We start from the raw sequence: 12,675 nt of genomic DNA on the forward strand, positions 1-12,675 counted from the left end.
CAGCCGGGGAAGGGGAACAACTGGCACTAGCCAATCCCCCCTTCCACATATAGACTGGAGACAACGGAGGCTACTGGAGTATTTGCTTTTATCTTTCGTTTTTTGTTCTTCTTTTTCCTCATTGCGCTGCTGGGAGGTGCTTTACCTTTTCATTTGCTTGCTCTCTCGGTCCTCTGTCTTCTCATCTATTTTGCCATTTACCTGGTCAACAATTTCCTCTATTTATGAGCCAGACGAGGAGGGAGAGAGAGGCAGAGAGACAGAGAAAAAGAGAAAGAGAAAGAGGAGGGGGATTTTTTTTGCCCCCGTTATCCTCTTTTTTTCTCCCCCTTCATTCATTCTTCCTTCCCTCACTGCTATCACTTGCAGCCCTTTCTATCCTTGTGCAGCCCACGCTCCCTCCTCCCTCCACCGCCTGCCTCCTCCTCCTCCTACTCCCCACCGCTCCACTCACTGTCCACCCGTAACTTTAACCACTTCTTGAGTCTTTTAATTTCCTCACTTTAAGCAGTTTTCATAGAGACATTATAATTGGCTTGCTTCTGTTTTCTATTTATGCCTTTTTCACTTTTGTACCTTTTCCTATTTCCTCCTTCTCTTTTTTCCTTCTACCATCCTATGCATCTTTTTTGGGCGATTCTTAAATCTAACCATAGGTAGGTCTATTTAGTGTCTGTCTCAAAGTCTTTGTTCTGTTTGTGTATGCAAGGTGTTTTTGTGTTGGATACACACCTTGACACGCACACACACACACACACACACACACGCACACACTGGCCTACAACCTAGCTTTGGCTCCCCTCCCATCTGGCTCTCAGCTGACTGTTGCCTCATACCATGTCATCATCACGTCACTGTCCCCTCACATACTATAATCTGTGTGTTTCTGACTTGTTTTTTTTATTTTTGTTCTCCTCAACCGAGACCACAGTGACTCATCAAGCAAGCACCCACTCCGGTCGTCATCATGGAACCACATTTTGACTTTCTTGTCATTTCTATGTTGTTGCACAAAAGTCTCTTCTTCTTCTTCTCTCATTAAAGTGTCTGAAAGGCCCCGCTGTCACACACTGTCCTCCTCACATGTCCGTTTGCTTGCCGTCATGCACATTCCGAGACGTCTACACTCCACGTTCTGTGCAGAGAATGTTCATTATTGACAGAGTGAGGTGTGTCTGAGTTTCCTCGTTGAATGTTCATCAGATGAAGGTCAACTTGAGCAAAAGCGTAATTCATGAGCGACGGTGCACAGTTGTTGCAAAGCGTATTTAAGCCGACACTTGTTCATTCTGTAGGGGAGTCGTCTGTTAATACTCCCCTCTCTGGTGCTCTCTCTCTCTCTCTCTCTCTCTCTCTCTCTCTCCCTCTCTCCCTCTCCCCCCATCCCTTGCTCTGTCTTGTATCTTCCTGAACTGACTTTCATTCCTGCAGACAGACACACAAACACTCAAAGAGAATTGGCTAAAAAAAAAACCTACCGGCTTCATCCTCAGAAGGATTTTCCCTCTTTTTTTTCATTTTTTCAAGCCTCTATCTTTTCAATCACCTCTCGTAGTCTCTGTTTTTCACCATCACTTTCACCCTCGCCGAATTGACCCAATTATTGATTTATCTATCATTTCATGTGTGTTCTTAGTTTTCAACAGCATTGATGTTCGACCACTTCATGTCATCGACTTGCCAGCGTCAGACAGCAGTTGCCATTTATTTAGCATTTTGGTGACATTGCAGTTCATCAGCTTGACTTCTATCCATTTAAAATACAAATGGCAGATTTTTTATTTTATTTTACAAAAATGGAAGATGTGTTGACTCGTATGCGTGAAGCTGACTGGAACGAAACGGAATAATTTTGCGAGTGTGTGTGTGTGTGTGTTTATCTGTGTGTGAGCTACAAAAAGAGGCACAGCAATCGATGGATGCATAGCAAACCACACAGTTCATTTCCTTATTCATCTCATCTTTTATATTTCCACGTTTTTTTCTGAAGGAGATTTAAAGCCTCTTATCTTCATTACATGAAGATTATGGGAAGTGGGACTTTTGAGCAGCCGTCACCTTGATAAAGCCACTCTGGATATAGCTGTTTTTCCTGTGGAATTACCCTTTAAATCCTGGATTTGATTCCTAATGACAAAAATAATTAACAATAATCAAAAACTGCTCTAAATTCCGGACACTTTTTTTTTTGACATTTTTTTTTGACTGATTTCAATATTTCTTTTTCAACTATTGAATCAGAATGGGATTTTACTAACACGGATTAAAGACTCAAGCAACATCTTTGTCTTTAGTTTGTATGATCATTTTTTTCCTGCCTACAAAATTGATTAGATTTAGCATTTGTCAGTGTTAAGGGTTAAATAGGTGAGTACGGTGCTTTGAATCCATACATGCTATTGCTGTTGCATGTCTTGGATGATGATCATATTAATACATCTTAATCTTTAGCTTCATATTTTTGGTAATTGTGTGTGTGTGTGTGTGACATGGATGTACGTGTGCTGTGAGGTTGGAATTTGAATGGATATTGACGTATTATCAGAAATTCCTTGACAGTTTACCACCATTTATCCTCCCCCCCCCCTCCCATGAGTATTCAATTTCATACATGCATACTTTTTATTCATGCGATATAAAATCACATGAATGTGCTTGGAGCTGTTGAGGTCGACTTAGTCCTTAGCTCTTTACTTTATCCTCTGCCTGCCCAGTGGAGGACAGCCACTGTAGCCTGTCAGTGCAACTCCACGCTCTTATTTAATGCTGTGAAGTGTGTGTGTGTGTGTGTGTGAGGAATATATATGTAGATCAATAAAGTAATATACACGAGGAGACACACTGCCCTTTTTGCAGTGTAATTATTTTTTTATCTGCTGTTTTTCTTTCCTCCAAAGACATAAAATGCTTCACAGCAGGTGACTGACAGTATTTCTCATCTCGTTGTGAGGAATGTTGGAATTACATTTTTGCGTCTTTTGTTGTGTCTGTAGCGAAATTCACGTTCACATCCACTTTCTCTCATTCTCACTAGCACACACACACACACACACTTTCAGGGACGCACACAAATGCACACATGTCCGTCCATCCATCCATCATAGGTGCAGCAGCGATTGACCCCTTTTCTCTGATTAACTTTAGTATCATTCGGCTGACAGTTTGAATTTATACAGTGTGCATGTGTGCGTATGTGTGTGCATGAGTGCACATGGTGCCCAGTCAAGGTTACAGCTCCATACCTGTGAAATGCACCTGGGACCTGCTCTCTTAACCCAGGGCCATTACCCATTCTGCTTGGTGCTCTTGGCACACATGTGACCCCTATAGCCCATCTACAGATGAGCACTTAAACCCAGGTAGTCTGTCAAAGCTGTCACAGCTGCCACGCTGCAAAATGAACATCTCGGGTGCAAACTGCCTCTGACATGCAGCTCACAGCTGTTTTTGTTTTTTGTTTGTTTGTTTTTTGTCCTTTAATGATCACGAAAATAGTAGAAAACACAGTTAGACCGTTGATGTGGCGGTTGAAGAGGTGGCAGCAGCAAAGTAGACAATGACGTGAGCATCATGTCCCACTTAACTGTAAAACTGCTGTTTTGATGTGACTTGATTTTTCACTGGTCTTCCCAAGCGTAGCTGTGTGGAAGAATTAGGAGTCACTGTCCAGGTGAACAGTTGGAAAGATGGACACAGCCGAGTGTTTCTTCCATGCAAAAAGTGGTGATCATGAAAGAGCCAGATTACATCATGTCATGTTATGTTTTGGTGTCATAATGGAAATTATTTTAATGATATTTTGTATGTTTTTTTAAGGAGCTTCCTCTTTCGTGTAATCCTACGTTTCAGTAAAAAAAAAAAAACAACCTCAACTTGTGACGTCAGACCAAAGTCTTTTCATAGAGCTTAAGAAATTTTCCTGGCTCAGTTTTTGCCGTTGCCATTGATAAACAAGCCAGGAGAAGGGAGACAGCAGGGGCTAAGGAGATTCATAATCCTATCCCTTCCTGCAGATTCTCTCTCTGTTCCTCTCTCCCCCCATGTGCTGCCTAATGAGACAACAATACAACTCCTATGTCTGGCTCTGAGCACTGCATATGCATTAATGAAACCAGCAATAACACTCGATTAGGTATTTCATTTCCCACTAACTTCCCCCTCCATGTGCCACCAGAGGATTTGCATGTTGGTGTGTGTGTGTGTGTGTGTCAGAAGTCAAACCTGAAGATGATTTTAGCTCATGAAAATCCACAGCGTGGTACGAGTTAACACTTAACACCCCGGATTCACATTATGTGTGACACCGTGTGACAGCCTCATCCATCATCTCGTTAAATGAGTGTATCAGAGTTGCCGAGCTCCATCTAAAGCTCGTAACGTTCTGCAGCGTGTGTCTGAATCCGGCTCGGCCATTAGAGTGGTAGCGGGAGGCCTATGTGGGACGACTCAAAAAAAAGTACATCTCAATTTTATTGGCAGCGTAGTCACTTCAGGCAGGCAAAATATGGGTCATGATCTGATATAAAAAGGCTGTTCAATAATTCATCGGCGCTGATTAAGAGCACTTGTATCGGCGCAGACGCTGTCCACGAGAGGAGACGGCCGAGCAAAGTGTGTACAGAAACAGCAGCGTTTATGAGTCTTTTGTGGGATTATTATGAGCGAAAGAAACAAGCTTAAAGAGCCTGAGCGTTTCCTATGAGCAGCGTTGGCCTTCTTTGATGTTTTAATCTACTCTGCATTCCACCCTTCTGTTTCATGTGTCGACTGTGAAGTGGCGGGCGTACATGTGATGAGTGTGTTTGTCTGTGATTATGTGTGTGAGTTTGTGTGAGGCCCATCAATCTATGAAATATGAAAAGAACAATCTGTTACCCCGCAGAGATTGGTTTATTATTCATTGACACATTTCAATTAATTATTAATTTATCTAAAGTGAGACTCCCGTTCTCCCCTTTAGTTAAGGCACTCCTATGGACTCATGAGGGGGAATATTTTCATGATGTATTTTATGTATAAATCAGGGGGGGTAATAGAGTCCTGTTGTTGGGAGAGGAAGACAGAGACAGTACCAGAGGACGTTTAAACAAGTACACCATTTATCATATTGTTCTGTAGTCTTATCAAGACAGGACGGTCACATTGCTTTTCAGTCAAGCAGAAATGGCCATCGCAGTTAGACAGACGGCTGTATGTAGAGTTGTGTATTTAAATTTGCCCTCATTTAATCAAACCTTACTAATTCTAAGGAAAGCGGGTCATAGTTTGCACTCGGTGCCACCGCACACTGAACTGTTATGAGAGTCTAACTGGCTGTGACCTGCTTCTAACCCTCTGTCCTCCCTGTTCCCTATGCAATAACAGACTGGCCGACGTCAGACAAACAAGCAACGCTAAACATCTCTTCAGAGGAACAGAAGTGAAGCTGCTCCTGTGGAGCACAATTACCTCGGAATTGCTGCTTTACCCTGCTGACCCCTCGAGGATTTCACCTAACACTGCTGTGAGTTCCTGGTGCCAGTCAACCCCCCTCCCCCCCACACACACACACACACACCCCACTGTTGTTTCACAATCACCACTGAAAGGATGTGGAAAAGAGATACATGCTTGGCGAATCTCACCATTCATGAACATCTGTATTTGCTTCAGCAAACCTAATGAGGTGGTGGAGTGTAATTCAATTAATTATGATGCCTAAAATGCTTTTATTTGATATTTGATTGGAGTGTGGCCTGTTGGAGCGAACAGGAGTGAGACCTGCAAATGATAAAGGAACAATTGACATCCACAACCATTCATTAAACTAATCTTTCTATTCATTTGCTAACAAAGTTGATGGATGATATCGTCCCAGGTGGTTGGTCTTGTCTCCTTGCAGAAAAAGTCTAAATTTAAAGTCATCATTTCAATGGAGGCACATGTGGCATATGAGGGTTTTAACGAATCTGTTTTGCTCTATTTAAAATGTTTTTTTTTGTTTTTTTTTAAAAAGTGTATTTCAACACAGTGTGAGAGCTTTATTGTCACAAAATAGCTTTTATGACAACCCCACAGGCACACTAAAAACAAAATCTCAAGGCAAAAAGAAGCAGTACAACAAATGAATGATAATTAAAAATTATAGATCAGATAACTAACGGTATGAAAAATAAATAAAGACAGAAATAAGAACTTAGAACAAGTGCTTAACAAGTAAACAAACTGAGTGTAGCCAGGAAGGAAGTAATGGGTTAGAGAGCAGGTTCAGTGTGGCTGTGGTTCAGTGGCAGGGTGAGTCGTCTTTCAGAACGTTGTGGGTTTGATCCTCGGCTCTGCTCGTCTGTCAAAGCTGTCGACGCTTGCTGACAGCAGGTGGATGGACTTGATAGATGTGTGGTAGAAAAGAAAGTGCTGCACTGTCCAGAGTCATGCCCGGTGTGAATTTGTGAGTGTTTGTGAATGGATGAATGGCATAAAAACCTAGAGTGTAACACAGTATAAAAATGTATGCGCTTTTATGAAAACAAACCATTTATGGGCTGTTTTTGAGTGTAGACACAAACTGAAAGTCAACAAAAACAAACAAACTAGAAATTGAAAATTCCGAATTATAATCTTTTGTCTCTTGCTGATTGCAGTTGAGCCTCCCTCAGTCTGAGGCTATGAGAGGGAGAGAGGAGTCCCAGGCCGCACCATCATGCTACTTCTGAGACGCTGGGATGAGTCTTTGGCTGGCAAAACACAAGGTGAGACGATATTGATGCATGAGCTCCTCTTACCTTTCTCTCTCCTCTGTCCCTATAGAGAACGTCCCGCCTTATCTCACCTGTGTGTGTGTTAGTGCGTCTGCAGCCTGGCTAAGAAAGTGTGTGCCTTTCCTAAAGCTCAGTGATGGATGGTCTTAAACTTCTGGAGGGCTTTTTGCTTTGTATCTCACGCCGGGTTTGCTTGAGGGTCAGGGTAATGGTTCAAGGTGGAGCCTACAGACAAATGGTTTAATCCTGGGCTTTTAGCACAGTGTGCACTTTGATCAATGGCATGCCTCAGTGCATGGACGTTCAACATCACCCAGCCCCTATTGACTATCGGCTTAATTTGCATGCCTCTACAAGCATTGATCAGGCAATTAAGGGATGTGTTGAATGAGATTTTTGTGGTGGAAGCGTGTGACTGTTTTGGACATGTTTGTTTAATTCAGCTGCGTTTATGTGTGTATGTGTGTGTGTGTGTGTGTGTGTGTGAGATGGTATACTGTATGTTTTTTCTGTGATAAGATAAAAGAAAACATTTTTCGCTCTCCCTCTGCATCCAGGACCAAATTACACAGAGCAAATGTATTTGCCACAAGAGGCCGTTATCATATGAGCACAATTTTTTGTTTTCTGCTACTATCTGTTTTTTTTTGTTGTTCACAACATTACTTCCAAACACCTCTCTACCTTTTGTCCTCTCCTTTCCCTGCCTCCTCCTCTTTTCATCTCTGCCCATACACTATTAATCAGCCGTGACGTTTAAGAGACTCAGCTTCGGTGCAGAGGAGCAAGAGTGAGAAAAGGATTTTTTTTTTGGACAGGAGACAGTGGTTGTTGGGTGGGGGACTGTGTGCACACAGTGTGAGCAAACTGCAAATGCTGCCATTACACAGTTACTCCTATTACTTGAAGCCACAAGCCTTCGCCAGCAGCAGAGCGGCAGTGCAGCTTCATAATGAAGTGCCTCTACTTTGGCCTTCTGTCGTTAGCTGAAAGTCACACAGCTGCCTCGGCTAATGCTGACGCTGCAGATTGCTTACTATTGCCTTACGTCATACAAGATTACATCAATTAGCAGCGAGGGTGAATCTCATTAACATTGCTGGCCCCACTGCCGTTGAGAAAAAATGGGCATTAATACAGTTCGCCTTTATTGGTCTCTGAACCTTTTTGTTATTAATTTTCGAGTTTAGAAAAAGCATTAGCCGGAATCATGAAATAAAAGTGTGGTCTTATTAGAATAATAATGCCTAATGACCTTTTTTAAAGGGAATTTTGGCCCCTCAGTATGTCACCAGCACTCGGCACCATTGATTAAATGTAAAATGTCCATTCATTTCCATTCAAATCCAATTAACAGCAGGCCCTGCATTATCATTCATGCTCAGTGCACAAAAGTGGGGATTTAATGTGTAACATACAATATCTGCCGCTTTATTCTCCGCATCGGGGGTCGCAGGGGGCCCCATGTCAATGTCAGCTGACGTAGGTCCAACACGGAGCCACAGACAAACAACTATTCATGCTCACACTCACGGTCAATTTAGAGTGTTCAATTGACCTAATCCCCGAATCTGCACGTTTTTAGATTGCCACCGACCGTGTGGCCCGTAACATACAATATGATATATGAAATCCTTTCTGATAATGGCAGATATCTGTGAATATACAGTATGAGCCGTTTTCCTCTCAGTGTTTCAGGCGTTGCATTATTTTTGCTAAATAGGCCAGACTACATATGAGCTTATTTTTGGAGAATAGTCATAGTTGACATTACTCTTCTTTTAAGTTTAAAAAAAGAACCTGAAATCAAAGAAAGTTTTTTTTTTTTCTGTTTTCCTCCAACTGTGTCTAGATGTGGAAGTGAGGAGGCTTTTTATGAAGAAAGGGACAAGAGGAAAAAAAGATGAGGAGAGAAGGGAGTGATTTGCTGGTTGTTTCTGTAGATGTGTGGAGACGAGGAGAGAGAGTGCTGCTGTGTGTGTTTTCTCCGGAAGACAATGACTTCTCGTGTGCTGATGCTGCCTTCAGTTCTGTTCTATGGCCATATTAAAAATTCCAGTGTGGGTGTGGGCATATCTCATTAATTTGAAAACGAACGCAGTCTTATTTAAAGAAACTTTTCAGGCATAGCAAATGTACCCTGGCACATTTCTCCTCGTAATGAATACCAATCACATTGTTCAACCCAGGCACCAGTGATGTTCAATTATCATGTAATCGAATAAACTTGCGCAGCACAATCATATGCGGTGATTGCGAGACGTCAGTGTTATTTATCACAGGTTAATAGTATCACTTCATATTAATTGAGTGTCTGGATCGGTGGACTTTTAGCTTGACCTGAAAACACGGCTAATATCTGTGCGGTGGCATCGATTGGGTTGCAAAACAGCAGATCAATACGTCTTCACTCATCCTTGTCTCCAGCAGCAGGGCCGTAACATAAGTCACCTGGAAAACAGCCCAGAGATCCAATCATTAGCTAAGCGTCGCACTTCCAACGTTTGCTTTGGTGGCATCTGTTATTTAATGCGTGCTCAGATGTTGCTGTGAGGAGGCTCCAGGTGCCGCCAGTGTTTGTGCTCCAGTTGTCGGACTGATCATGTGCTGAGACAACTAAGGTGATGAACTGGAATCAAAGAGACAGCTATTTTGGAAGAAGATCAACACACAGCTTCTGTAAATGTGAAGCTTTTCAGCGTGTTTTTGTCATTGTAAAGTTAATTTGTGTGGATTTTCTTCCACTGTTGGTTGAAGAAAACAGGGAATCTAAAGACATCATCTTACACTGAGATTGTGATGTGAATTTTTCCTCAGTTTACTTACTTTTTATTGACCATAGATCGTGTAAACAGTGCTTCGTCTTTGACAAAATTACGATAACATGACTAGAGCTGCAACTCTATTTTCTCTATTATTCGATCAATCGTTTGGTCCATAAAATATCAGAAAACCTCAAAAAATGTTGATCGGTTGTTCGTCAAACCTGGAAATGATGATGTTCTCAAATGTCTTGTTTTGTCCACAAACCAAAATGAATAACTTCTCACTTCTCTTTTATTGCATTTATTATTTATTAATAAGTCAGGCACTCTTAATCAGAGTTTATTTGTAACTACGGCTTCAGATTTGATTAAGTTAGAACTCATCTCACGCCTTCCCTCTGCCCAGATGGATGTTAGAATAGTGATGAAATAATTCTTAGTTATTATTAATATATTCATTTTATACAGTATGTAGTGTGTTTATTTCATATATTTATGCTTCTCACTCTAATTTCTTTATTATATAGATGATTTGTTCAGAAATCTCTTGTAAACTGTACGTGAACATGTGTCGTGTACCAGTATGTGCGCAGTTGTCGAGCAGAGCAGCCTCTGTGCCTGTGCTGTGCTTCAGCTGACTTGTTGTTTTCTGGTCTCATCGAGAGCCTGTGCTGTTGATGATTTGTTTCAGTGCGCTTATGCTACAGGTCAGCATCTTTGAGCAGCTGCGATCGACAGGAAACACTAGTGCACGTGCCTCGAGGACCAACGGCAGCGCTCGGCGTGTCAGTGGGATTTACACTGTAGCTGAGGAAAGCGATGATTGCGACTAATGATACAATAAGAAACATTTCTTTACCTCATTTATAATCGTACAAATGGATCATACTGTGTAATGTCATCATGCTCAGACTGTTGTGTTGTTCACAGACACAGACAGTACAGTGGCTTGCTTACTTACTGTCGTGTTGTCATTCTTGATTTAAGAGCAACTCAGATCTAGGTTTAAACCGCAATAATAACACTCTTATTTTAATTTTATTCAGAGAGAATTTGATGAATGTCTTGTTGCACTGAAGTCCCGACTGATTAATGCTACTTAAACGTATTTTTGTTCATCTCCGCTTGACTACGCTACATTTTTCTTTCCCATTATGAAAGCTGAGCTGGATCATTAATCAATTTATACCATAAAAGGAATTGCTTTCCCCGATACCAAGAGTGAGATACGCCCCCTTGCAATGAGATTGGAAGGCCGGGCACCATCAGCTGAGACCGACACACACACACACACACACACACACACACGCATCTCTAAAAGCCTGTTTGTGATGTTGCAAAGATGAAATGGTCAAGCATGGACAGTGACCCCCAACCATCCCCTGAGTGTGCTTTCTTCTGTGAGTTGAGCTGAAGATAACCCCGACATGAAGCCCTGTCTCCTGCTCCGGCTGCTGTTGAAAATGTCATAGCTAATGCTCACCTCGCTTCAGTCGCTCTGTCTGCCTGTCTCAGCCTCAGTCTGTCCTAAAGCCAAACCATAGCTTCTTCCCTTTGACTCTGTTTGCCTGTAGATAATATTAAATGTTATTGATTGGGTTGTGTTAAGGAAAAATGCCCACGAGGAGTTTAGCAAGAGAGCTCCCAATAGGGAGCTCCTGTTTCCCTGAGGGACCTCATTCGTGTTCTGTCAAAATTGGTGATATGTGGCAGCTCGGCCGCAGAGGGAGGAAAACAGAGGAAGAAACGAGGGTAGAGGGAAGCAGAGAACTGGTCACTCTGTCTTGTGCAGAACAGAAAGATGCAGTAAAACAAACGGGAGAGGAGGGGAGAGTGTGATGTGAGCTATTGTAAGGCATAGTCTACCAACATAATAGGTTTGTCAAAGTCTGACTGATTAAACTCGATGCACCTGAAGATGCTGCGGCTCTCTTGCAGCAGTTTAACCCCCATTTACTGTATATATGCAGTCAGTGGTTCCTGTTTTCATCTCCCATTTGATCGGTAAAACCAGAAACGGAGCCTCACAATCTCAGTCGTCTGTGTGCCAATTTAAGATTGTCCACTCGTGACAAGAGAGTTCATACTTCATGGATTAATTGTGGATCAATTTCCAGACACTGTCACTTGTGTCACTGTCGACTGTCATGAAAATGCTGGAATAAGCTATAGATTTGCTTTAGCGATCTCTGAATCGCTCCTTCTGGCAGACTGTGCGACTGTGAAAGTGACACGTTTGGGGATTGGAAGTATTGATATTTGAGCATTGATCCACACAGCACTACTTGCTGTGGAAACATAGTGGTGCAAGATGGTGACCCTCCATAGAGCGCGACAATTTTTATGTGTTATGTTATTTTTTTATGTTTTTTATGTTACTCACTTAATAATATATACTTAAATAATATATTTGTAGCAGATTGAATAAAGGATTGTGTGATTTTGGATGCATTTGGGTGTTAAGACTATAAAAGTATGATTTTTGTTAGCTAAAATGACTGAGAATTGTAGGTTGTCATGTCAAGTCATTCTGCTTTTCTTCAAACCCTTTATTATTCATTATTTTAATACATCTTAAAATATTTACAATTACACAGTATAAATAGGGTTTCCTGTTAGATTAATGAATATCGTAACTCGTATCTCTTATGTTTTTAAGTGTTTTTTTTTGCACCTAGCGAGTTGACATGTCTTGGTTAACTAAAGGTGCTTCACACTCTGGACTGTATTCTTTGTTGTGAACATCACATAAGGATACACAAGGGCTTTACTGTAAGCACATATAAAGATGAGATGTTGGCTGGTGATGGAGCAGTCAAAGGACAAAGAATGAGCAACGGCATGGGTGTGAAACGGACTGTGCACGAGGATATATTTGGAGGGGTAAATCCAGGGTGTGTGCGTGTGTTGCAGTGATGGGGTGGGTGTGAATAACAGCAGCACTAGAGGAGGACTGGGTGTTAATTTAAACCACGGCCCAAGAATGTGCCATCTCAAAAGATGAGACAATTAGAACACACTCACACTGTCACACAGTGATGGCATACTCATTAAGAGAGAGTGTGTGTGTGGTTGTGTGTGTGTGTATTTTGTGAGATGGGCAGTGAGTTTCCGCATTTTCACACTGAATTGTTTATATTGATGGGGGGCACCGTATATACCAATGATTTAAT

At 41.8% G+C, this 12,675-nt stretch overlaps 1 protein-coding gene across 2 annotated transcripts in view; it reads left to right on the forward strand.

Moving 5' to 3' along the window:
• The window catches only part of LOC122785653 (glutamate receptor ionotropic, NMDA 2B), a 119,006-nt gene that overhangs the window by 2,056 nt on the left and 104,275 nt on the right, over positions 1–12,675 (forward strand). Inside the window, exons 1-3 of one of the 2 annotated variants that reach the window (XM_044051549.1) lie at positions 587–656; positions 5,365–5,503; positions 6,621–6,728. In XM_044051549.1, coding sequence (XP_043907484.1) covers positions 6,702–6,728 — 27 coding nt within the window. In that variant the 5' untranslated portion in view covers positions 587–656; positions 5,365–5,503; positions 6,621–6,701. Of the gene's footprint in view, positions 1–586; positions 657–5,364; positions 5,504–6,620; positions 6,729–12,675 lie in introns of those variants that run through there. The other variant, XM_044051548.1, reaches the window with a different exon arrangement.

Source organism: Solea senegalensis, linkage group LG19 (genome assembly GCF_019176455.1).
Source record: "Solea senegalensis isolate Sse05_10M linkage group LG19, IFAPA_SoseM_1, whole genome shotgun sequence".
NCBI classification, from domain to species: Eukaryota; Metazoa; Chordata; class Actinopteri; order Pleuronectiformes; family Soleidae; genus Solea; species Solea senegalensis.